Source organism: Lissotriton helveticus, chromosome 6, assembly GCF_964261635.1.
Source record: "Lissotriton helveticus chromosome 6, aLisHel1.1, whole genome shotgun sequence".
NCBI lineage: Eukaryota > Metazoa > Chordata > Amphibia > Caudata > Salamandridae > Lissotriton > Lissotriton helveticus.
This window is the reverse complement of record NC_136067.1, coordinates 1,644,321,694-1,644,348,785: the sequence shown is the minus strand read 5'-3', so window position 1 is coordinate 1,644,348,785 and position 27,092 is coordinate 1,644,321,694. Positions and strand designations below refer to the sequence as shown.

General features: G+C 45.7%; 1 protein-coding gene across 4 annotated transcripts in view; it reads left to right on the top strand.

Moving 5' to 3' along the window:
* Positions 1 to 27,092, top strand: part of CCDC88A (coiled-coil and HOOK domain protein 88A) — an 822,041-nt gene that overhangs the window by 209,973 nt on the left and 584,976 nt on the right. For all 4 annotated transcript variants that reach the window (XM_078649494.1, XM_078649496.1, XM_078649495.1 and 1 more), the window contains exon 4: positions 9,949 to 10,018. In XM_078649494.1, the coding sequence (XP_078505620.1) occupies positions 9,949 to 10,018 (70 nt within the window). The remainder of the gene's footprint in view (positions 1 to 9,948; positions 10,019 to 27,092) is intronic.

Sequence of the window (27,092 nt, the reverse complement as noted above, 5' to 3'; positions counted from 1 at the left end):
TCCATAGTAGTGGGATGACTTCCTCTAGTGTTTACGCTGTACAGACTGTAAGGGGTCGACCCTCTGGAGGGCTGGAAATCTAGGTTAAAACAGCTTTTCAGTGCGAGATCAGTGAAATTTCCATTGGCTCTCTTGACGTTATGACAGTTGGGCTCAAGCTACCTTCAGGGCTGTTCTTAATAGTTTTTAATGTTCATAATAGAGTAGGAACAAGCACTGCAGAGACCAGGGTTTTAAATGAAATAGAGCAATCTTTATCTGAGTTCATATGGATTGGTCTCCTGCTGGTGGCTGGAGATTTTAACACCACATTTAAATCTTTAACGGGCACCCCATCTGACTTAACAGAGTACTGGGACAACCAGTGATGCATTCCGCATTTAGACTTGCAAAGTGTGATATGGACCCTCAAAGCACCCTAGGCACTAACACTAACTCCTAACTTTGACTTAAGAGCTACAAATGGTAGGGCTCCCTCAAAGGTAGAACGACATTCAATAGGCCTGGCTACCATAGTAGAATTGATTATTTCTTGGTTAATGTGAAGCTCTGGCCAGCAGTTTTAGATATGTTAGCTGTGGGCAGATCTGATAGTGACCATCATGCACTAGCTCTGACACTTTTAGAGAATTCAGCTATTAAACCAATACTCCGGGGTAACACGGATCTGGGTGGGTTTTCTCCAACTAACAATATAGGAAGACCATCAGGTGGAATAGGGTGGTAAACATCCTCCAGTATTAAAGGCACCAAAAGCCAGAGTGGAGAAAGAGGTTGATTAGATTTTCCAACTCCCTGTGGAGTATAGGAGGGTAGTGTTGAGATCAAGTCATGATTCCCTGTTTTCTCAAGCCAAGGATTTGCTAGGCAAAGCCACCGGAGGGGAGAAGGAGCCCAAGACCACTTCCTGGTACAACCGTGAATGCAGGTCAGCTAAAAGAGTAAAGACTAACTCCAGTCCAGACACAATGTGGTGTAGGGCCAGAATAGGCAGGTTTTGGCTTTAGCTAAAAAGGAGTGGGAGAATTCCCTGTAGCCTTCTCTACATGAAGCCATGATTGTAAAAGATAATAAATGTTCCTGGAGGACTGGGCAGTCTGCCTAAACGGCCCCAAAACTGAGTTAGATGTCTCTTCACAACCAGACTAGTGGGTGGCCTATTTTAGTAAGCTGTACACAAATGGGAGCATTGTCGAGGAGGGTGATAAAGTGTCCTTAAACGAGGGTAATTCAAGTACCCTTGCATTCTCATTAAATGAAACTTTGCCTGCAATTCATTGCTGCATTCCTGACTGTGCCCCCGGACCCTACTGGATACCTAATGACCTATACAAGCCAAACCAGGAAGTGTAGGACCCATATATAAACATTTTATCTAATGCCATTCTCTCTGGACTGGATTTACTTCAGGGAAACTAGCGGTGATCTAATTTATAGGAAGGGGGATCGGGCAATTCCAGGAAATTGAAGACCTATACACCTGATTGATTCCATCCAAAAAAGCTTTTGCAAGCAAGTGTTGGTACATCTGCAGGACTGGATTTCAGAAGAGTATGTCCTTCCTGATTTGCAGACAGGCTTTACAGCCTATGTTAGCACTCTAGATCAGGTCTTCTGGTTCTCTTGCATCTATTAGAGACAGGTGTTAATCAACAAGGGCAAGCTTTTTGTTGCCTTTGTTGATTTACGCACAGCTTTCGACCTGGCTCTGAGGAGGAAGACCGAAAGGTGTTGAGGATAATGGGCATTCCTGCTCCCCTTTTGAACATCTTGGTAAGGATGCATGCAGATAATATATCCCGAGTAAGGTGGGGGGAGGATGGGCTGGTGTCCAAACACTTCAAGGTAGATCATGGAGTTAGACGGATAGGCTTCCTCGCCCCTACATGTTCTCCCTTTATATTAAAGGGGTGATAGAGTCCTTAAGCAGGGACTGGTCTTACGTGCTCAAACTTGGGGGGAGGAGGATCCCGGCCCTCCTCTTCGCAGACGTAACCCAGCTGATTTCTAAGTCACCACAGGGGCCCCAGTTATTGCTCAACCTCTTTAACTCCTTTTGCGATGAGCGGGGCCTGGAGCTTAATAGCGACAAGACCAAGTGTATATACTTTTCCAGTCGCAAGGTGAGCCGCTACAATGGGCGCATGCTAATGGGTAATACCCCTATGAATCTTGTAGCTGCTTTTGATTACTTAGAGCGGTAACTGCAAACGCAACAATGATGGACAGAATGTGGATCAATGTCACACATTCACCCCAGTCCAAAGATCTGGGCCCAAATCCATCGTTTTTCCACTCCACACCACCCTGGGCTAGACAATGGCGATATGCAAATCAGCGCTGACCCTGTGCCCCATGGGAACAGTCCAGTCCGAACTACAAAAGCCATGTCCTTCCCAGAACGGAAACAAGCATCCGAGGACCGGCCCGGTTTCGAGGTAACACTTCTCATCAGCCCGGCTAGCTTGATTCCAGTGGTGTGGAGTAACTGGGACTCACGTCTGAGCATCCCCAGTACACTTAGAGCGGTAACTGCAAACACAACAATGATGGACAGAATGTGGATCAATGTCACACATTCACCCCAGTCCAAAGATCTGGGCCCAAATCCATCGTTTTTCCACTCCACACCACCCTGGGTTAGACAATGGCGATATGCAAATCAGCGCTGACCCTGTGCCCCATGGGAACAGTCCAGTCCGAACTACAAAAGCCATGTCCTTCCCAGAACGGAAACAAGCATCCGAGGACCGGCCCGGTTTCGAGGTAACACCTCTCATCAGCCCGGCTAGCTTGATTCCAGTGGTGTGGAGTAACTGGGACTCACGTCTGAGCATCCCCAGTACACTTAGAGCGGTAACTGCAAACACAACAATGATGGACAGAATGTGGATCAATGTCACACATTCACCCCAGTCCAAAGATCTGGGCCCAAATCCATCGTTTTTCCACTCCACACCACCCTGGGTTAGACAATGGCGATATGCAAATCAGCGCTGACCCTGTGCCCCATGGGAACAGTCCAGTCCGAACTACAAAAGCCATGTCCTTCCCAGAACGGAAACCAGCATCCGAGGACCGGCCCGGTTTCGAGGTAACACCTCTCATCAGCCCGGCTAGCTTGATTCCAGTGGTGTGGAGTAACTGGGACTCACGTCTGAGCATCCCCAGTACACTTAGAGCGGTAACTGCAAACACAACAATGATGGACAGAATGTGGATCAATGTCACACATTCACCCCAGTCCAAAGATCTGGGCCCAAATCCATCGTTTTTCCACTCCACACCACCCTGGGTTAGACAATGGCGATATGCAAATCAGCGCTGACCCTGTGCCCCATGGGAACAGTCCAGTCCGAACTACAAAAGCCATGTCCTTCCCAGAACGGAAACAAGCATCCGAGGACCGGCCCGGTTTCGAGGTAACACCTCTCATCAGCCCGGCTAGCTTGATTCCAGTGGTGTGGAGTAACTGGGACTCACGTCTGAGCATCCCCAGTACACTTAGAGCGGTAACTGCAAACACAACAATGATGGACAGAATGTGGATCAATGTCACACATTCACCCCAGTCCAAAGATCTGGGCCCAAATCCATCGTTTTTCCACTCCACACCACCCTGGGTTAGACAATGGCGATATGCAAATCAGCGCTGACCCTGTGCCCCATGGGAACAGTCCAGTCCGAACTACAAAAGCCATGTCCTTCCCAGAACGGAAACAAGCATCCGAGGACCGGCCCGGTTTCGAGGTAACACCTCTCATCAGCCCGGCTAGCTTGATTCCAGTGGTATGGAGTAACTGGGACTCACGTCTGAGCATCCCCAGTACACTTAGAGCGGTAACTGCAAACACAACAATGATGGACAGAATGTGGATCAATGTCACACATTCACCCCAGTCCAAAGATCTGGGCCCAAATCCATCGTTTTTCCACTCCACACCACCCTGGGTTAGACAATGGCGATATGCAAATCAGCGCTGACCCTGTGCCCCATGGGAACAGTCCAGTCCGAACTACAAAAGCCATGTCCTTCCCAGAACGGAAACAAGCATCCGAGGACCGGCCCGGTTTCGAGGTAACACCTCTCATCAGCCCGGCTAGCTTGATTCCAGTGGTGTGGAGTAACTGGGACTCACGTCTGAGCATCCCCAGTACACTTAGAGCGGTAACTGCAAACACAACAATGATGGACAGAATGTGGATCAATGTCACACATTCACCCCAGTCCAAAGATCTGGGCCCAAATCCATCGTTTTTCCACTCCACACCACCCTGGGTTAGACAATGGCGATATGCAAATCAGCGCTGACCCTGTGCCCCATGGGAACAGTCCAGTCCGAACTACAAAAGCCATGTCCTTCCCAGAACGGAAACAAGCATCCGAGGACCGGCCCGGTTTCGAGGTAACACCTCTCATCAGCCCGGCTAGCTTGATTCCAGTGGTGTGGAGTAACTGGGACTCACGTCTGAGCATCCCCAGTACACTTAGAGCGGTAACTGCAAACACAACAATGATGGACAGAATGTGGATCAATGTCACACATTCACCCCAGTCCAAAGATCTGGGCCCAAATCCATCGTTTTTCCACTCCACACCACCCTGGGTTAGACAATGGCGATATGCAAATCAGCGCTGACCCTGTGCCCCATGGGAAACAGTCCAGTCCGAACTACAAAAGCCATGTCCTTCCCAGAACGGAAACAAGCATCCGAGGACCGGCCCGGTTTCGAGGTAACACCTCTCATCAGCCCGGCTAGCTTGATTCCAGTGGTGTGGAGTAACTGGGACTCACGTCTGAGCATCCCCAGTACACTTAGAGTGGTAACTGCAAACACAACAATGATGGACAGAATGTGGCACAGGGTCAGCGCTGATTTGCATATCGCCATTGTCTAACCCAGGGTGGTGTGGAGTGGAAGAACGATGGATTTGGGCCCAGATCTTTGGACTGGGGTGAATGTGTGACATTGATCCACATTCTGTCCATCATTGATGTGTTTGCAGTTACCGCTCTAAGTGTACTGGGGATGCTCAGACGTGGGTCCCAGGCACTCCACACCACTGGAATCAAGCTAGCCGGGCTGAAGAGAGGTGTTACCTCGAAACCGGGCCGGTCCTCGGATGCTTGTTTCCGTTCTGGGAACGTCTGACATGGCTTTTGTAGTTCGGACTGGACTGTTCCCATGGGGCACAGGGTCAGCGCTGATTTGCATATCGCCATTGTCTAACCCAGGGTGGTGTGGAGTGGAAGAACGATGGATTTGGGCCCAGATCTTTGGACTGGGGTGAATGTGTGACATTGATCCACATTCTGTCCATCATTGTTGTGTTTGCAGTTACCGCTCTAAGTGTACTGGGGATGCTCAGACGTGGGTCCCAGGCACTCCACACCACTGGAATCAAGCTAGCCGGGCTGAAGAGAGGTGTTACCTCGAAACCGGGCCGGTCCTCGGATGCTTGTTTCCGTTCTGGGAAGGACATGGCTTTTGTAGTTCGGACTGGACTGTTCCCATGGGGCACAGGGTCAGCGCTGATTTGCATATCGCCATTGTCTAACCCAGGTTGGTGTGGAGTGGAAGAACGATGGATTTGGGCCCAGATCTTTGGACTGGGGTGAATGTGTGACATTGATCCACATTCTGTCCATCATTGTTGTGTTTGCAGTTACCGCTCTAAGTGTACTGGGGATGCTCAGACGTGGGTCCCCAGGCACTCCACACCACTGGAATCAAGCTAGCCGGGCTGAAGAGAGGTGTTACCTCGAAACCGGGCCGGTCCTCGGATGCTTGTTTCCGTTCTGGGAAGGACATGGCTTTTGTAGTTCGGACTGGACTGTTCCCATGGGGCACAGGGTCAGCGCAGATTTGCATATCGCCATTGTCTAACCCAGGGTGGTGTGGAGTGGAAGAACGATGGATTTGGGCCCAGATCTTTGGACTGGGGTGAATGTGTGACATTGATCCACATTCTGTCCATCATTGTTGTGTTTGCAGTTACCGCTCTAAGTGTACTGGGGATGCTCAGACGTGGGTCCCAGGCACTCCACACCATTGGAATCAAGCTAGCCGGGCTGAAGAGAGGTGTTACCTCGAAACCGGGCCGGTCCTCGGATGCTTGTTTCCGTTCTGGGAAGGACATGGCTTTTGTAGTTCGGACTGGACTGTTCCCATGGGGCACAGGGTCAGCGCTGATTTGCATATCGCCATTGTCTAACCCAGGGTGGTGTGGAGTGGAAGAACGATGGATTTTGGCCCAGATCTTTGGACTGGGGTGAATGTGTGACATTGATCCACATTCTGTCCATCATTGTTGTGTTTGCAGTTACCGCTCTAAGTGTACTGGGGATGCTCAGACGTGGGTCCCAGGCACTCCACACCACTGGAATCAAGCTAGCCGGGCTGAAGAGAGGTGTTACCTCGAAACCGGGCCGGTCCTCGGATGCTTGTTTCCGTTCTGGGAAGGACATGGCTTTTGTAGTTCGGACTGGACTGTTCCCATGGGGCACAGGGTCAGCGCTGATTTGCATATCGCCATTGTCTAACCCAGGGTGGTGTGGAGTGGAAGAACGATGGATTTTGGCCCAGATCTTTGGACTGGGGTGAATGTGTGACATTGATCCACATTCTGTCCATCATTGTTGTGTTTGCAGTTACCGCTCTAAGTGTACTGGGGATGCTCAGACGTGGGTCCCAGGCACTCCACACCACTGGAATCAAGCTAGCCGGGCTGAAGAGAGGTGTTACCTCGAAACCGGGCCGGTCCTCGGATGCTTGTTTTTGTTCTGGGAAGGACATGGCTTTTGTAGTTCGGACTGGACTGTTCCCATGGGGCACAGGGTCAGCGCTGATTTGCATATCGCCATTGTCTAACCCAGGGTGGTGTGGAGTGGAAGAACGATGGATTTGGGCCCAGATCTTTGGACTGGGGTGAATGTGTGACATTGATCCACATTCTGTCCATCATTGTTGTGTTTGATTACTTAGGCATTAGATTCACACCCAACCTGAGTTGGGCATCTCAGTTGGAGAAGGTCCACATGTCCTTATCCAGCAGACTGCAAATACAGACAAGATCCTCCATAGAACCTAATCTAGAAGGGTAGCCCAGCCCATGAAATTTATAATATACAGGCAGTGGGGTCTGTACTGTATGGTTCCGAACTATAGGGGAGTTTGAATACTAACAGTTTAGATATTGTGGTACACAGGTTTTTGAGATCTATATTAACCCTTCCTCCAAGTACCCCACTTATGCCAGTATATTTATATCTAGCTCAGAAAAAGATATCACACAAAATAAAATGGGTACTTTTTTTACTTTCTGTGACCGGCTGTGGACTACCCCAGCCCTTGAACCGTATCATGCAGGCATAGGCGAGCATATGGCTCCACATTGTTAAGAGAAGATTCCTTAGTTCCAAACTTGAAAGTCACTACTGCAGAAACTAGGGATAGACAACTATTGGTTTTCCCCGTAGTCGATGAACCTGTTCCCCTGAGATCGGATCAAATCCCTAATGGGAGTTTGTAATCATTGAAATTGTAACACAGAGCAAAGGAAGTGTAACAATAAATTGTATTAATTCAAAACCATGTGCGCGCTACGAGGTTGACCATTGATTAAATTGTTCCACCTCTAGCATGCAAGTTTTATCTCCAATTTAGATGTGGCACCCTACCCATTAAAACATTTAGCTATAAATGGCACAAAAAGGGCGAGATGGATGACCAGTGTCCACCATGCCATGAGGTACGGCGTCGTTGGAACACATATTTTTCTTCTGTCCTTGCTAGCTCAACCTCTGGGTCTCATGGATTGTGCCCCTCTGTCAGAGCCTGGGCACCAGGAAGTATTTAGACGCTCTTAGAATCTTAAGAATCAACAGAAATAGAGTATTTGTGTTCTGTTTGGCAAAATATTGAATGGCACTATGGTTAAGGCGTACCAAGCATCTAGAAAGCGAGGTGGGTGGTTTAGTACTTGTTTGGTGTCTATGTGCTACAATATTATGAAAACACAGGGCGGCAAGAGGGGCAAGATGCTCCCGTATAGCCGCAAATGCACCAGCCCAAAACTAATGTACTATGTATGTCTGTGCTATACAAATTTTAACTCTTCTCTGTGTTATTGAATAATCACAGAGTTTGTATTTGTTCTTAGCAATTTAAAAAATGTTGGGAAATCAAAAGCTTTGATCTAATATTAATGTTGGAGAAATTGGCACTGCACTAGTCTCTTTATTTCAAACATTATTTGCGATCTGTTGTTAATCACAATAAGCAATGAACAAGCATTTGCCAAGAAGCCCATTGTTTTGCATACTGCTGTTTCCAGTAGCTGGATGCCCCGATCTTTTATGATTTTATAACCGTGATTTAATAATACTGTTTTAAGAATATTGTATTTTTATCCATTTGATTTAGGACTTTTTTTAAATATGTACTATTTATTTATGAAGCATGTACTTTTATGATCTTCGTGATCATAAAAAAAAGTTAACGGTGACATTGCTTTCCTCTTCTCACTGTCTTTTGTTACTTGTCAGTCTTGAATCTTGCCCCCTCCCGCCCTACGCATTGTTGCTTGCCTCTACCTGCTCTCCATTGTTGTTTGCCCACACTCGCTGTCTGTGTTGTTGCTTTCCCCCATCTGGTGTCATGCTGTTGCTTCCCCCCCTCGCACTGTCCATGTTTTTGCCTACCCCTCTAACCGCTGTCCATATTTATGCTTACCCCCACCATCCTTCATGTTGTTGTTTGCCCTTCCCGCTCTCCATGTTGCTGCTTGTCCCCTCCTTATTGTTGCTTGCCCCTTCCTTCTATTTTCCATGTTGACCACTCCCCACCCGCCCAAATAAGAAAGATATTCTATAACTTGACCAGAAAGCCATATCATAATGCTTTATTGAAAATATTACAGCCATCCACCTGTCCCTCCCTCCCGTTGTTATTACTTTTCCCCCAGACCCCCGTTGTTGCTCCACCTGCCCGCCTTAACAAAACATTGAGCTATGATGCGGCCAGCGCAGGCCATATCATAACTCTTTTTTTGGGTAAACTTTCAGCCATGTTGCACCATAGCCTTGCTGCTGTATTGCATGATTAAAACATTTACAAGGCTAACACCTTGCGTATGCGTGAACAATTGGCTTTTGCCAATGCTTCTTGGTTAAGCCCTCCATGAGAGTGCATGTGTTTTACAGGTCTCTCCTCCCTCCTATTTGTGTCACTCAAGTGCTTACCCATGCTTCATGTTTCTCTTTTATGTACTCCTGCCCCACTCTCCTGGGGCTCTCATTGTTTTCACCCTCCTTTGCTTCTCCACGCTCCTCGTTTTGCTGGCACTTGAGTGTGCTTCTATTGCTCTTGTGTGCTTCTCCCCATTTCCCTTCGTGCTCTATGCTCTTCGTTCCATGTATGATTCTTCCGTGTCACTATGTTGATCTCTTCCTTGTGCAATACCTTTCCCCTCCTTGTCCCATCTGCTCCCCCATTTGCTCCTCTGTAGCCTCTAACTCCCCCCTACTTTTTTAAATATGAACTTTCAAAAACAATCTTAATTTTTTTATTTACTAAGAGTGTTCATACAAATAAAGCAAATGGCACTCGTTTTATTTTCCTAACACACGCGTGCATTCTGATGCATTGCACATGCATCATCGCAAAAGGCACGTGTCCGCACTCATGTGCACATGAGTGTCATGGTGGCAACCACCATCAGCATCATTCAGTATTTATATATTTTTTTATTTTAGCAAGGATGCACAGCGCAGAAAAAAACAGACACTGTAGAGTATCCACGAAAAGCATTTGTAAAGCCAGTCGGCCCCAAAGGCCAGTGGCTAAACTTACAAAACTGTGGCTTGATAGTTTCTTATAGATGAATTCAGGGCTTTATGCAGTTTGTTTTTGTGTAATATATTATTTTATTCTTTTTTTTCTTAGGAGACCTTACAACAGCTGATCATGATGCCATTGCCAAATGTCTTAATAATTGGCAAGAATCCTTTTTCTGGTAAGCTTCTGATTAATACCTGTTGCCTTATTTAATGGGTTGTGGAAAGTTTTGACAAACATGCTAAAAAATAACTTGGAGAGCTCACGTGATAGTATTTCCGTTTTTCTAACCAGAATTACAGAATGTTTTGTTTTGTTTAAATCTATGACAAAAGGATAATGATGAACTAAGTAGCAGCTCAATTGCATGAAAAACAGAAAGTAAGTGTCTGATGGGACCCTGAAAAAGAACACAACATGCATTTTCTAAATATATCAGGCAGTGATTAGATTTTAGACTAAGGGCCAATGAAAAAACTTTCTCTTACCTGCAAGCTTGTTGTATTGGCATAAACAATAGAGGTTTTCTTTGTAAATACCTCTTTACTCAAACGAAGCACCTACATATCTGGCAGACATTTCAATTTACATAAGATTACGAAACTGGTGGAACTTATTTTTGTCCAGTGCTGAAGGATCAGTCCCTTTCCAAATCAGTTAACCTGGTGCCTGGGAAAGAGTGTACATTTTTTTTAGACACAGGTTGAGACATCCGGACATTTATCAGGGTTTACCAGAATCCTCCGAAATGTTCTGGCATTCACGTCTCTGTAATTCTCTGTTATAATGTGACCATTGTCTGGTCATACTACTTTCCCAGATCCACTGTCGCCTTAATTCAGCTTGCTCCTAAAGATCCTTAAGCACATGTCAAATCCTTCAAAATTTCTTTCACAGTTTCTGCTGACCAAATGCAGAGAAGTGATAATAACAGAGCCACTGACTGTATTGCTAGCTTCTCATTCTGTGGCCTTGTTTAAGCACATAAATAAGGTAAATGAACAAAGATAGGAGCTAAAGTGCTCTACAGTCTCTTGTCCCCCTTGTAAAATTTAAACACTGGCAGTTATTTTCAACACCAAGACAAGTGGAGAACACATCATTTGCTACAATACACAATTATCGATATTCAAGTACCACATGCAAAATCCTCAACACTTTCTTGGTTCATGTTGCCAGATTCACTACCATATACTCCCCCTTCACCATTAATGATTTAATGACACTGTCTGCATCTTCAGAGTGAATCTCTTTCCGTTCTGTGTTACTCATTTACTTGATATGCCAGTGTCCCTCAGTGTTATTCATTTTATAAGAAATGTTATTGAGTTTTATGTGATATTCTTGCTAGACCACTGTATACAAATCACATTTTATTCACATACAAATAAGAGTTTCAGTACACATTGAGCATTACATGTAACATATTTTTCATGACTTCTGGCTCATCCTCCTTGACTTTAAATCATAACGATAATTTTAGCACTTGTATGAAGGGCACTCCTTTCTCAAGTTCATAAAAGATACTGCAGCCCCGGTTTTGCAGAATGAATCTTTTCTAAATTCATCTACTGTGCATATTCCACCATCTAGTGATTGGAGTCCGAAAGCGCAACTCATTTTAACCCTATTTTTAGGTTTCGCTGTGCTTGTGAAATCTATTCTTTTTAATATATCTTAAAAGGGACCTGCATCCCGCCTTCAGTTCTTATTGGTCCGTGTGCTTTCCAATTTGCTTTCCTCAGTTTCTATTGGTTGTAGCTTGTTCTCCCGTCTGTGTCTCATCAATTTCCAGAGGCCTAACTACTCATTCCCATCTGCGTTGGTGGTTCGAACTGTTTTCTTTTGTTTAACACTCTATACCGTTCCCTTTCCCTGGCTGCATGCATTTAGAGCGTGCTTTTTGTTTTGTTTGTCTCCACTTTCATTTAAAAAATGTTTAGCATGCATTTCAAGGGTGCTTGTAAACGGGCACTGAGACACGAATCCGGCTCCCCAGCTCCAAGGTTAGCATTTTTGGCTGTTACGCCACATCCTCTGTCCTGCCCCTTCGCTCTATTTTTTCATGTAATCTGTAGTACTCCAAACAAGTACATGTTTTTGCAGACTGTCCTCCCCTCATACCCAGACGTTGCTGGCATCCTTCTCTAGCTCTGTCATTGCTTGCACCCGCCATCCCCTGCCCTGGTTATTACTTTCACCCACCACCTTTGCCTTGCTTGTTATTTTATTTTGCTGTGTTTTGTGAAGTTGCATGAAGTATCCTGGGACAAGAACGAACAAGGAGAAAGAGTGAAAGGGCCGGCTTTCGCCCCGATGCAACAATCATTTTTGGTGACCCTATAAACTTCTCGGATCCCCTCATGTGAAATGTGTTAATTCGTCCTTGCAGTCCCACTCCTTCGCCCCCCGACCTTCTTCCACAATCCCCTTGTCTTTCATTCTCATACCTTATTTTCCTCTCTCTCTCTCCCCTTTTTCTACCACTTCTTTTCCTTCCTGTGCCTTCCATGCTGCCTTTTACACCCCAGCCATTCAGTTCTATTTTTCTACCTTGATCACCCATTCATTCTGGCCTTTATTCGTGAAAACAGTTGCCTTAGTTAGGGATGAGTTGAGATGGTGTCACGTTCACTCTCCTGTTTTATTAGAAGCCTGCAAGGCGGAGCATGGCAAGGGAACTATGAAATCAGTAAAAAACATGCAGCAATAATTGTTTTTTAAAGGGAGAGACCTCACAAGCGTAGAGGAACCTGCTGATGCTCCTTACTAGCAGAAGAGAAGGACCCTGATTACGATTTTTGGTGGCGCCATGGTGCAAGCTGCCACGCCACTGCTCCGTCTAAGGTCGCCGCTGCCCACCTACCAGATTACGAATTTTAAGTAGTCTGGCAGGCGGGCTACGTGGCAGTCCCATGAGGGTGCCTCTATTAAAGGCTTTGGTGCCTTTGAAAAAGACACTGCAAAAGGAAACTCGAAAGTCCATGCCACGCAGGAACCTATGTGCATACACACAGGAGGGCACATGGCATGCCCCCTGTGTGCATCCACATGTGGTTGAGTCACAGGAGGGCCCTAAAGGACGGCTTTTGTTTCCTCTCCTCCAAGGTTTACATGGAGGAAGAACCTCCAAGTAAACCCCTGGAGGAGAGGAAACTCGTAATATGCTTGGCGGGACTGCGGCAGTCCTGCTCAGCATATTGCAGCCTCTGACCTGCCGCTCTAACTCTGGGGCAACGGCAGTTCCCTAGCAAGGCTGGTTGTCCGACTGCCCACTCCTAATGGGATGGTTAGACTGCTGGTACGGCGGTGGCTGGATCGGCCACTGCCGCGCTACCATGAGTCTGGCGGCCCTCTGACCACCAGACTCATAATTGGGCCCTAAGTGTGAGGCTGTGAAGTTAACTTGGGATAATGTTATTTGTACAGTGGTGTATGTATCACAGTGTGTGGCGTGCGTGTGCTTCTGTACAAAAGTGATGTATGCGTTGTTAGTGTTTGAGCATTTGTATTTGTTTATAGGTGCAGTGCAGGGTGTATTGGTTTTGTTTGTTCTTTTTCATCTGAAAGTCTCGAGCTAGGTGTTCCCATACTTACTGGTCACATGGCAAACAGCCAGAGAATGTGTGCTATCCATAGTGGGGACGAAATCTGGTTTAGATCATTTTCTTTAGGTCGGGCCTGGGCAGCGCATGCGCTGCTGCTAGGCATACAGTACTGGAGTATGGCTTTGAAGCCCTGCCCACTCTCCCCCATATGTTGAATTGGCTTGTGTCACTGTCCTTTGTTAACGCTGGCTTCCGAGTCGTTATTAGGCTTGTTAGTCCCTCCTTGGTACCGGCTTGTCTGCATTTGTAACCTCCCATAACGACTGGATCTTTTACTTGTCTTGTTACACGGTCTGCTTTATCTAAGCTGAGAGCACTAGTTTGTTTAATGCTTTGCCCCATTACAGCCACAAAGTCGCAGCACACCTCCTGCTTTTATTTTACTTATTAATGGTGGTCCGCTTTAACTATAGCGGCCATGTTTCTTTCTTTCTTTATTTGTGGCCACGCGTACTTATTTTTTTGTTTACTAGCGCCTATACGGCGCTTTCACATTCATGGAGGCCACGCCCCTTTCTTTAGATACGCCGCATCTAAAGAAAGGGGCCTGGCCGCTATTAAAGTGAAAGCGCAGCATTGGCCCTTTATAAAAAAAAAACATCTGTTTGTAAACTAGACAAACAGATGCTTTTTTGGGTCAAAACACCACATGCCGCGGTTTCACTTTAATGTCGCCCACGCCCTTTTCTTGTCTAAAGAACGGGGCACGACCTCCATAAATGGGAAAGCTCCAGATGGGCGCTAGTAAACAAAAAATTATTTGCAATGGATTAGGTCTCGCATTTGCAGGAGTTTAAGCTGTTGTATTGCCAAAAGCTCAAACTCTCGGAAATGCGAGACCTATTGCATTGCAGAGATTGTTCACCAGGCACTGTGTTTGGGGCTACGATGGCCGTTATCTCACAAAGGACAGTGTGGATTTGCATGCATGTAAGCTATATTTTGAACATTTCATGTTTTACCTTTTGCAAGGATTAATAGTGCACTGTCTATGAGAGACTTCAGACCTTTAAATGGAAGGGAAAAACGAAATGTTTTCCATCTGGTGTGAGAAGTAAATATACATGCCTCTCTTCTTTACAACTAAACAACAAAGAGAAGATGCCAATACTGATGCTTGATTTCAAAACAAATGAATGCCAATGTAAATACCACAATTCAATACATGTGTATGCTAATGAATAGCTATGTATTCTCAAATGTTTTAGTTATGCACAATTTTTAATTGATGCTGCAGTTCAGAACAAAATTGTATAACAGTGAAAATAAGGACACGAAATTGGGATAAAACCTCATACATACCATCACTCATAATTCTTCAGGCATATCACAATCAGACATCTTACATTCCGACATTCAAACACTGTACTTCAATCAATCTGGAGGGGAAGTGAACCAGTTGGTGGAGTACTTGGTCTGCTATAGAAATCAAAAGCTTTCCTAATATTCTAAGCAATACACAATAAACCATACACTTGAATCAATAAAATGAAGGCATAGTCATCAAAATTGGAGTGTAGAGAAGCGAATCAAGATGCAAAACAATTAGGCACCAAGATGCAACCAGCAGACCACACGGCCTACGCGTTTCGAATCCTGATGGTTCTCAGGATTCTCATCAGGGCCAATCAGCTCTGTAGAAAGAAACAAGAAGACATGTATCTAGTATCTGGGAGTCAAGAACCAAAAAGAGTGCTACTACACCTAGACAACACTCCATCTTACCAAACTGTCCTTTAATCAAGAGAGGTCTTGTTAATAGAGATGAACTCCTGCAGCAATGGGGAGAAAGGAAAAAGGGGGGGGGGGAAGAGAGAGCAAGCAGGGTTAAGTCAGAGATACACCCATAAAAAGCCTGGTGTCGTAAGCATCAACAGGAATGCAAGGACGACGAAGCTGGTGACATGCCTCGGGTGAGTCCAACATGTCCTAAGCTTGCTGGTATCTAGTCAGCTTGCTGTAATGGAGGGGCGTGCTTGGAGACCTATAAAGGCAAGCATACTGGCGGTTAGGCTGATGGATTCTTACAGTTGCGGCGGCATGGACAGTAATAGGAAAAGTACGTGGACGTACCAAACTGGTCCTTGAGCTGTCACGCGGGGTGGAGTTGTGGTAAACCGTTAGGTTGGGCGAGGTCCAATAGGTAGAAACCAGGGTGTCGCACTGCGAAAAAGTGGATGGAAGAGACGCGGGTTAAAACAGCGTGGTCAGACAGAAAGGACTTCATTAATCCTAGAAGGAGGAGCGCGGTCATCCGGTGGCATACAACTTACCGGGTGAGCAGCCGGGTCCTCGAATCAATCTGGACTTGCAATACTGCGCATGCGCTCGCGCAGAGAATCATGAGAGGTATAGTTCCCAGAGTGCTGCGCATGCGCTAGTGCTGGTGCACTTGATCATGGGCAATGTAGTCCCCGTAACGGGGCTAGATGCCGTGGCAAGAATAAACGTGGTGGTGACAAAATTCCACTGGAGTGGACATTCTCAACCTTTAATCAAGGAGGGACGGATCGACTAGGAAGAATTGGTGACACGCAACTGAGCCTCCATATACTCAAAGGTGCACGAGGAGGCTGGGACATGTAGTGCCATTCAAAGTAGCAAAGGAAAATACATATATCATGTACTGATATAAAACTAATAACAATAAGGTGCAGGGGCACACAAGTGGAAGTGAAACCCACAGAGATGTTCCAGTGGGGAATGCAAATAGTCCAGTGATATCAGGAGGATTGGGGGCAGGCATAGGAGCTAACTTCACAGAAACAGTGCAGCGGACTGACCGGCATGAACTTGAAATCAGGGTGACATCCTGGGTACCTCAGGATGTCTATAATTTATATATCTCTGATAATTCATTGAGGCCTGACACGGCCGTGTCAAACTTAACGATCAGAAGTGCCTCCCTTTTGGATAACTTAAGATCTAAATCCCCTCCATGTGGATCTTTTTCAACTTTGGAGATTACTGTCCATTTGAGGTCACTTATTTGATGTTTTAATCTCGTCCAGTGGTTAACAAGTGGTGCTGTTCCACTTTCTTCTTTATTCTAGATTTATGTTGGGAAATTCTTTGGCGGATTTCCTGATTGGTTTTTCCAATGTACAGAAGCCCACATGGGCATAATACTCCATAGACAACGTATTTAGATTTGCAGTTGCTAAAAGAGTCGTGTTTCCATGAGATTCCCTTGTGTTGGAAAAGTGAACCTTCCATGGTGTGTTCACAGCATACGCAAGTTCCACATTTGTGGTGGCCTACGACAGGACTTAAACCCATTAATTGTCTCAATGTTGGTTGGACTTCCCTAGGGGCTGCAGCTCTTACTACGTGATTGGCAATGCTATTCTCTTTTTTGAATGCTGAGGAAAATTGAATTTTGCCCTGCTATGTGTCCCCTACGTGTTCCCCATCATGTGGTATATATGCATGATCTCCATGCATTATCTCTCCATGGCCGAAAATAAAGACGCATTTACAGTTGCGTCCAACGTTAGTATGCCAGTTATCCAGTCCTCCTTGAAAGCTTTTAGGCCTATGTTGCCAACGTCTGTACATAGTGCACGTTAAATCATCGAGATGCACCCGTTTCTAAGGCTCCACAGGGCCCGGACACAAGATCCAGGCCTCAAGACTCCTGAAACGTTCCGAGAGATGCAGCCCCGCCCGCATCCCTGACCCTTCCCTTACTTCCTGCCAAGCAACGCGGTGCCCGGCTCGGCCTGGCCTGCTTGCCAAGAATATATTATGCCTACAGTTATCTGTTCAGCTCCCCCGATTCACATTCCTAGCTAACGAACAGGATAAACATATCCGTCTACAGTTCAGTCTTTCTGTCTCCATGCAAGTAATTTACTGAATTAGTATCCATAGAAGACCCATAGCTCACGCAATACATGAAGAAATATATGCATACACTAGCCTTTAGTGACAAGTAGCCTTTACCCTGATGGCTTTTAGAATCAAGCAACATGTACTCCAAACACAAGATATCAGATACGCTATAGGTACAGGTCGTTCTGACATCCCAGACTTCAGTCTCCTCTACTAGTGCTAGAAGTCAGCGACCCCAGCCCTCCCCAGTTACACGTCATGACTCGTTTTGCGCGCACCAGTAGGTTAAAGGTTCCAGCTGCCCATGAAATCCCCTCCATGTGTCCACCCACCTATGACACTTCTGTGACGTCTACATCACACACCTCCATGCACGCCCTGTGCACGCCTTCTTTTACGCCCATATGTTCTTATCTTTCTTTTTTCACTTGTTACGCCTACTGTATTCAATGCAACTGTACAGTTCTACTATATATATTGTATGATGTTAATGAAATGTTGAATATCCCTTCCTGAACCTTAGTAGGTGATGGAACCCGATGTCCATTGGCTCGAGCCACTTAATTAAAGCCCGTATGACTCCGATACCACGGACTCTGCCTCTCATTTATTGAGCTGTTCTTATAATCATTTAATGCATAGAAAAATAGTCCCGGTAATTATTATTTACCACATAATGGCGCCCGAATAGGGACTCCCCCCTTCCCCACGCGCCGGCGATGTAACGCAGGCCCCCTGACCCCTTCTACAGCCGTGACGGACCCCTTCTGCGCACCTGCGGGTTTTCCTGCTAAACTCCCTCAGGCCCACGGAGGAGACGGAGACTGCGGTCCAGCATCCAGACGAGGCGGTGAGGAATGCGGAGAGTCCCGACCAGAGCCCAAGCCGAGAGAGCAAGGTCCGAGGTATCCGGAGGCCCACCTGTTTCCGAAGCCGGAAGCGCATGCGTAGTGCGTAGCAGTAACCAGACGTCGTAGCAGTCCAGTCCAGTGTCGAGTCTCCGAGGCCTTCAGTTCTGCTTCCCGGTGAGTACCATTGCTGGGAACGCATCTAGACGGGTACATTAATTTGTGCCCGGTCAAGACGGGTCTGGGTACACAGATCCGGTCCAGACGTGTTCACCTAGGTGGATACGGTATGACGTGTCTCTTTGAGACCGGTATGTTCTGTACTGTCTTAGCAGTGCATCCAGTAATTCTGTTTTCTAGTATAGTCTCTCGAGATTTCCAGTATTATGTTTTCAATGTACTAGGTAGTATCTGTTCGAACTGTTTTTAATGTGTTTTGATGTCGTGGTATGATTGATTTGTTTGCTATTCATTACTGTGTTCATTGTATGTTCAAATATGCCTCTGTTTTCAAAGTTACGTCAGATAGAAACAAGAAAAGGGATACTCGAAGAATCAGTTCCCGTCCCACCTAGGGACAGTCCTGGACATTTCATGTATCATAAACATGGCTTAGATGCCATACTGTACTTAGATTTATGGGTAGACTATACCAAAAATCTGGAAGAGAAATATAGATGGCCTGTTTCAGGAACCTGGGATGCTGAGTGCATCATGAGAGTAGAGGAAGCATTATGGAAAAAGAAAGCCAGACAATCCCAGAAAGATGCCATAGAATTATGGCGTAAAGAATCGCATAAAAGAACAGAAAAAGAAATCAGAAAAGCAGAACTGAGTAGGGAAGCATCAGAAAAAGCCCAAGAAAGGGAACTACTAGAAGAGGGTGAACGAGTTAGAGCAGAACAGTTAGACAGACAAAGAAATGCCCTTGTTAAAGGCATGTATCCCCTTCTCGCCGAGGGCTTGCCTAAGGCGACCCCGGAAGCACCCTGTAATTTACCGCCACCATTGGCCCCGACTACGTTACGTCATAAACCGACCGCAGCTGAAATTTTTCTTTCTTCCTATTTAGACGACACTGTCCCAGAATATACAAATACAAATACGCATCCTCCTCCGCCTGCTCAACCTCACAACCCTGTTACTAACGCGATTACTGTTCCTCCAGCCACTGGTCCCGGAAATCCTTTTAATCCGCCAGTAATCCAGGACCAACCTACATTACGTATGCCTACTTTACCAGTCATGCTACCAACAGCAGCGGCACACCCAGTATTAGTTGATGATTCTATTTCAGGAGGAGCGGGGGGAGGTATCCCTATCACCCCGCCTCAAGTAAAACGAATGACGCTGAGAGACGCAGCATTACAACGCACGCCAAAAGTAACTACATACGCAGCACTCAAACAATACCTTACTGATTGTAGATATGACCCAGTGCCAGGCGAAGATCAGATGATATTATATTCCATACGTCTACGACGAGTTACAAACTATTTGACTATCATACCAGAAATGAGGGAACATTTAGACAACATATATCATTTCATCAGAACAGGGGAAAGACCAGAAAGTATTCACGAGGCTATGGCACACAGGAAGGTCGAGACTCAAAATATGATCTTGCAGTTTTTGATAAATTGTTTAATAAGGGAACAAGACCATCCAGGTAAAAACAAAGACGAGATGAAAGTCCTGATAAAATGGAGTGACAACATAGCAGACGGAAAACACAGTAAACAAGGTTGTATAGAATCCATGTATAGAAAGATTCGTAAGGAAATTCTAGGCATACACGAAAGGGAGAAAGCAACGAGAGAAACCGAGAAAGAGAATGATACCTCAGACGAAGATGTAGACACAGAGAACCCAGATAGAATAGCGTATGTAGGTAGGGCGAGACCTTTTGACAGACCCACACGCCTAGAATGTAAGAAAACCTTTCTTCCTCCCGTACCAGAACAGTGTTCTCTTGAGCATTTATTCCAAGCTACCAATAGAGTTTTGAAACAACGAATAGGTTACAGTGAGCTTAGTACCATGCATGAACAGGAACTAGCCCGATCAGCAGTTCAATGGACTAGTAATTCTAGCACATTTAAAGACGAAGTAGTGGCCCAAACGTTTCTGAATCTTTCCCCAGACGAACAGCGACTGGTGGGTATGTACATGACCCAACACCTCATTACACTGTACGAAAGTCAACATTCTGACCCAGGTCCTCTATATAATGTATTGGACGAGTTACTCCTAAACAGATGGAAAGGCCTAGGTACCGATTTGATTAATGTCATTTTAGAGCAACGCCACAAATACAGAACGTTCTTGACTCCACATTTCGTTCCTGTTCCACCCCCAGTAAGGAGGACATTTTACATAGACAAACAGAATCCCTTGCGAGAAGTCCATCCTGTTCGGACAACGGGAGGTGAGCTCGAACGAGTATTTGTTTACACCCCTTTAACGAAAATAGAACTACTAGAAATGAAAAAGTTAGTGCCCTGTCACGATAAAGATCCAGCAGGGTTCCACCGTGAATTAAAAGACATGCTCCACATGGGAGAATACACGTATCCCGATATCATTAAAATGTTAAAGGTCCTGTTGCCTGCGGGCATATATGAAAAACTTAAAGAAAAAGAATGGGAGGTGGGAGAGAAAAAGATAGACTGGGCAGAATTAGAGAACGAAGATAAAACACGAATTCCCGGTACTGGTCTCGGGGGAAAAAGCCAAAGCATTGCCCGAGTTGTTAATACAAGTCTTGCCAAGATTACTAGCCACGAAAAAGGAAGACTGGGATGCCATCTCAGCCTGTAAACAGAAACAAGATGAAGACACTAGTGATTTTTATTCCAGATTTGAGAAATGTTTCATTATTAATAGCGGCTTGAAAACAAGTAGTGAATCGTATCCACATCTTTTTGTTACCAAATTAGTAGAGAATTCTCTAGCACAAGTTAAAAATCGAGTACTGAAAGTTGAGAGTACCTGGCAAGCTAATACCCCGTCCCAAATGTTACAAATGTTACAGTACCACCAGAACCGAATCAGAGAAGAGCAGGAACACGAAAGGAGACGTATGAAAGACACGAAAATGAAAGTACTAGTTGCACAGTCTGTTCCGGTGGATAGTCAGAAGAGGGGTACGACTCAGACCAGTCATTCTGCGGCTCCTGTAAAAGGGACATGCAATTACTGTAAACAGCCAGGTCACTATATAAACGAATGTGCCGTTCTGAAACACAACATAGCTACTGGTAAGACGAAAGAAAGACCGCGTCCTCCTAGACAGGAACATGTTCCACAAAACACGCAACCACCGCAGAACGTACAACAGACAGTAGCAGTACCGCAGCCTATAGCTGCCACACAACAAGTTACACAGCAGATGTACCAGTACGCACAGTCGGATTATCCAGATTATCAGCAGTATTCATGAAACAGCCTAGAGAGGGAGGTTGGCTTGCCTCTTATCGAGGTTCCTGTAGATCAAGAGGGTCCCTATGTACACAGTCAAGTATTAGGGAAAGACAGAAAATTTCTGATTGATACAGGGGCAAGTAGAACTACCATCAGTCATGACGAGGTTCCAGGGGCCCCTCTCTCAGGCTCAAGAAATGTCTCCCTGGGATTTTCAGGAAAGCCTATTGTTAATGAAATATCGAAACCGGTTTCCCTAGAAATTGGTCCATTGTCCCGAACTACAGACTTGTTACTTACGAAATCATGTCCAGAAAACTTACTTGGTATTAAAACATTGAAAGAACTGGGAGCAGTGATTTGTTGTTCTCCGGAAGGAGTGAGATTATTTTTGCGTGATTTTAAAGGACATTATGTGTTAAGAGATTTTGATCCAAGATTACTGAATGTACCACAGCATTTATGGGCGCAAGGTCCTACTGATGTAGGTTATATGCACATTACACCATACCGTGTCACTCTGAAACAAGGAATTGTACTACCGCGAATCCGACAATACAAGTTGCCACCTGAGGCTGTAGCAGCCTTATCGAAAATCATTGACGAGCTCATTGCACAAGGAGTGGTTGTAGAAACTGACTCCAATGTATGTAATTCCCCTATCATTCCGATCCTTAAACGTACTGACCCGAATGCACCTCCAGTCTATCGACTAGTGATTGACCTTCGAGAACTTAATCAATGTATCATACCCCAGTACCCAGTGGTTCCAGATATCTCTTCCCTATTGACTGCCATAGATTCCGAAGCTGCGTTCTTTACTTTCATCGATCTCAAGAACGCCTTCTTTAGTGTCCCCATCCATCCGGACAGCCAGTTCCTTTTCGGATTCTGTTTAAATGGACGAAGCTATAAATTTACACGTGCACCTCAAGGGTTCACAGAAAGTCCTAGTATTTACAGTCAAGCACTGAAACGACAACTAAATAGTATTCACATGCCAACTGACACTGCCCTGCTCCAGTACGTTGATGACCTATTGATTACAGCCCGTACAGAACGTGACTGCGAACGTGCGTCACTGACAGTCTTGTATTTTCTGGCAGAAATGGGGCACAAGGTATCCCCTTCGAAACTACAATTCTGTGTCCAGCAAGTGGTGTACCTTGGTCACTTGCTGTCCAAGAGGGGTAGACAGCTGACACCTGACCGTATCCAGTTAATTGCACATCTTCCACAGCCCAAGACACAGAAGGAGGTACAAGCTTTTATCGGCCTCACTTCTTACTGCAGACAATGGATCCCTCAGTACGCATATCTAGCCAAGCCACTGATACAGTTGACAACACAGGAGGCAGCGACATCGACTGTCCTCCCTTGGACCCAGGAACATACACTTGTTTTCGACGAATTAAAGAAAGCTTTATGTCAAGCACCTGTTTTAGCTACGCCATGCTACAGTAAACCTTTTACACTGAACGTGATGGTACAGCATTATCTGTTCTCACACAAGATCAAGCAGGACAACACAAGCCTTGTGCTTATTTTTCTAGCACATTGGATCCAGTAGCCCAGGCTTTGCCTGCGTGCCTCAAATCAGTTGCAGCCACAGCTTTAGCTATCAGACAAAGTGATTCCATAGTGTTAGGACACCCCCTGACAGTACAGGTTCCACACTCCGTGGAGGTTCTTTTAAACCGAACACAGACTCAGCACTTGACCATAGCACGATTGACAGGATATGAACTGACACTGTTTCAGCCACACATAGAGATCAGACGCTGCAACATATTAAACCCTGCTACACTGTTACCCTCGATTACCTCAAACCCTGCAACACATGACTGTGTGGAAGTTATTAACACCATGACGAAGCCCAGACAAGACTTGACGGACATTGCATTACCTGACCCAGACCTGACACTTTATGTGGATGGTTCATGTATGAGAACAAGTACAGGAGAGTTAGTGGCAGCATATGCAGTGACTACTGAAACTGAAGTTATAGAAACACATCGTATTGACACCCTGTCTGCCCAAGCAGCAGAGCTCATCGCTCTGACCCAAGCCTGCCTACGAGCCAAGAACCTGAAAGTAAACATATATACAGATTCACGTTATGCATTCGGAGTCGTTCACGACTTTGGAGTCCTCTGGCAAGAAAGAGGTTTTATGACCTCTCATGGAGCCAAGATTCAGCATGGCCCCCTCATTCAAGCTCTGTTAGAAGCAATACATTTACCTACAGCTATAGCCATCATGAAGTGCAAAGCACATACGAGAATCACTGACACCATTTCCCAGGGTAACGACCTGGCAGATCGAACAGCCAAGCTTACAGCTCAGACTCCAGACATTCCAGCTGACACGACAAAGACAGACGTTTCAGTCCTGACGACTTGCATGACAGTCAAGGATCCAACACAAGATGTACTAGACATACAGACACATGCTACTCCAGACGAAATCAGGAAATGGACTGAACAAGGAGGGGTCCAGACAGATCAGGGATGGTTGACGAAGGGAAAAGCCACATGGTTTCTCCCCGACTCTATGGTTCAAGTCATCATTAATACAGCACATAGTCCAGCACACTTAGGAGAAAAAGCCATGTTAGATAGCATCCAGAACCTCTGGTTTAACAAGCATTTACGAGCAGCAGCGAAGCAGAAAGTGCGTACCTGCATGATCTGTTGTCAGTTCAATCCAGGTAAAGGTGTTCCCGTGGAACAAGGTGGATTTCATCCTCCTGACCATCCTTTTGAAGTCCTCCAGATGGATTATATACAGATGGATCGATGTCGAGGATTCAAGTATGTCCTCGTAGTTGTATGCGCTCTGTCCAGATGGACAGAAGCATATCCAGTCTCAGATTATACTGCCGTGACCACTGCCAAGCAGCTGGTTCGTGAGTTTTTCCCTCGATATGGTTTGCCCCGTGTCGTGTATTCAGATAATGGACAGCCATTCTCGTCCGAACTCATGAAACAGGTATCACTTCTGTTAGGGTACCAGTGGAAATTCCACTGCGTACGACACCCCGAGGCAGCTGGCCTCGTCGAGCGACACAATCAAACTCTGAAAACACGATTAGCAAAGGTCTGTGCAGAAAAAGGTGTAGATTGGATGGTAGCCCTGCCGGTTGCCCTCTTCTATATGCGAATGGTCGCCCATTCTAGATCTGGTTTGTCACCGTATGAAGTTGTTTTCGGTCGTCCCCCAAACATGTGGGGTACACCTATGCCTCGTAAAATCACCGATGTTGACAGTAACATGCTGACAGATTACCTGGCTTCCTTGATGTCTGCACTACTCTCTTGTCGTTCACAGGTCGCGGCTGCCTTCCCGGACAACACCCAGTTGAAACCGCACGAGGTCGTTCCTGGAGATCTAGTCCTGGTTCGTAATTTTGATCGCTCAAGCCCTCTGGAGCCCCGCTGGAAGGAGCCAAAACTCGTTCTGATGACCACAAGGACCGCCGTAAAACTAGAAGGAAGAAAAGGCTGGCTCCATTCCAGTCATATCAAGCGCTTCCATGGACCGTGTCCAAAGACTTTTTTCAAGGACTGCCCCGATACTGACTCTAAACTTCCCCTGTTAGAGAAAACTCCGCAACAGGAGTATAAAATCAAACTGAGGTCTAGTAAGTCAGACTGCGTTTAATTGTTTAAGTCCCCCTCAGGTGAATCGGTTAGACAGGTTTCTGACATGTATGAGATAGACCCACATAGTGAGAGAGATAGACGGAACTTCAAGAAAACGATATATTGTAAAAATCTCCGAAGCAGATGCATCGTTACATTATTGTTTATGTTTATTCTGAGTCTTACGATCACATGTATAAGTTGTATGTTACATGTATTTTTTCCTCCTCTCGGTTCACATTTCCACTTTTCCTCTAATGATACTGTAGAGCACACATTTATTGAACTACCCCCTCACGAGTTATCCTATCGACTTGCAATGCGCAACAATACTTTTATTCGTATGTTACACTATTCGCATCAGACCAGCAATGCCACTAATTGCTGGGTATGTGGTCGGCTCCCCCCTTACCAGACCATGAAGGGAGCTCTGCCACTCTTTCCCTATCCGTTTTCACACAATGGTTCGTGTGGAGCATGGTTTACATTGACGTCATCTTTAGACGATAAGTCCACAGTTTCCCTTCTGAATAAAACCTGTTTCCCAGACCAGGACGGTCTTCCCCATAGAACAGGGATAGATCTAGAAGATGAAGTATATGGTCTAGGTAATTTTTCCTTTAACCTCATGGTTTTGAATGTTCAGTCCGAGACTAATTCAGACTTGCCTTCTATAACAGTTCTACCAGTGAAAGGTGAATTATGTGTTAGAAAGAATGGTTCAGTACACCTAGGACACAGTGATTGTACTACTGTGGTCGAGTACAGTGACAAAGGGAAGTCTACTTTCAAAGCTTCACGTCATTCCTATTTTATATGTGGTCGGACCGCTTATGTACGTTTGCCTCTAGATTGGGATGGAACATGTTACATTCCATTCCTACTGCCACCAGTTTTCCTAGCCCCATCCGATTATCACCGAAATACCCATCTAGTACACGTCAGACATAGGAGGGAGATTGAGTCCCCAATTATTGATCAGACTGAAACTACATTGGAACAGTATACGGATTTCAATAAAGGTTTCTTTTTTTTCATAGGTCCCGTCCAGAATAGTAAATTAATACGTAGGTTAACCAGAACCCTTGAAGCAGTAGTGAATGAGACTACTTCCGCCCTAGGTAACTTAACAGAAGAGCAGTCTGCTATGAGACTTGTTATTCTTCAGAACCGCCTTGTCCTTGACGTCATCATGGCCGATAGATGGCCTCATGAATATTAATGTTTCCTGAAGGGAACGTAGGGAACAAGGAGGGAATGAGGAAAATTGAATTTTGCCCTGCTATGTGTCCCCTACGTGTTCCCCATCATGTGGTATATATGCATGATCTCCATGCATTATCTCTCCATGGCCGAAAATAAAGACGCATTTACAGTTGCGTCCAACGTTAGTATGCCAGTTATCCAGTCCTCCTTGAAAGCAACGTGAAATAGGCTTTTAGGTCTATGTTGCCAACGTCTGTACATAGTGCACGTTAAATCATCGAGATGCACCCGTTTCTAAGGCTCCACAGGGCCCGGACACAAGATCCAGGCCTCAAGACTCCTGAAACGTTCCGAGAGATGCAGCCCCGCCCGCATCCCTGACCCTTCCCTTACTTCCTGCCAAGCAACGCGGTGCCCGGCTCGGCCTGACCTGCTTGCCAAGAATATATTATGCCTACAGTTATCTGTTAAGCTCCCCGGATTCACATTTCTAGCTAACGAACAGGATAAACATATCCGTCTACAGTTCAGTCTTTCTGTCTCCATGCAAGTAATTTACTGAATTAGTATCCATAGAAGACCCATAGCTCACGCAATACATGAAGAAATATATGCATACACTAGCCTTTAGTGACAAGTAGCCTTTACCCTGATGGCTTTTAGAATCAAGCAACATGTACTCCAAACAC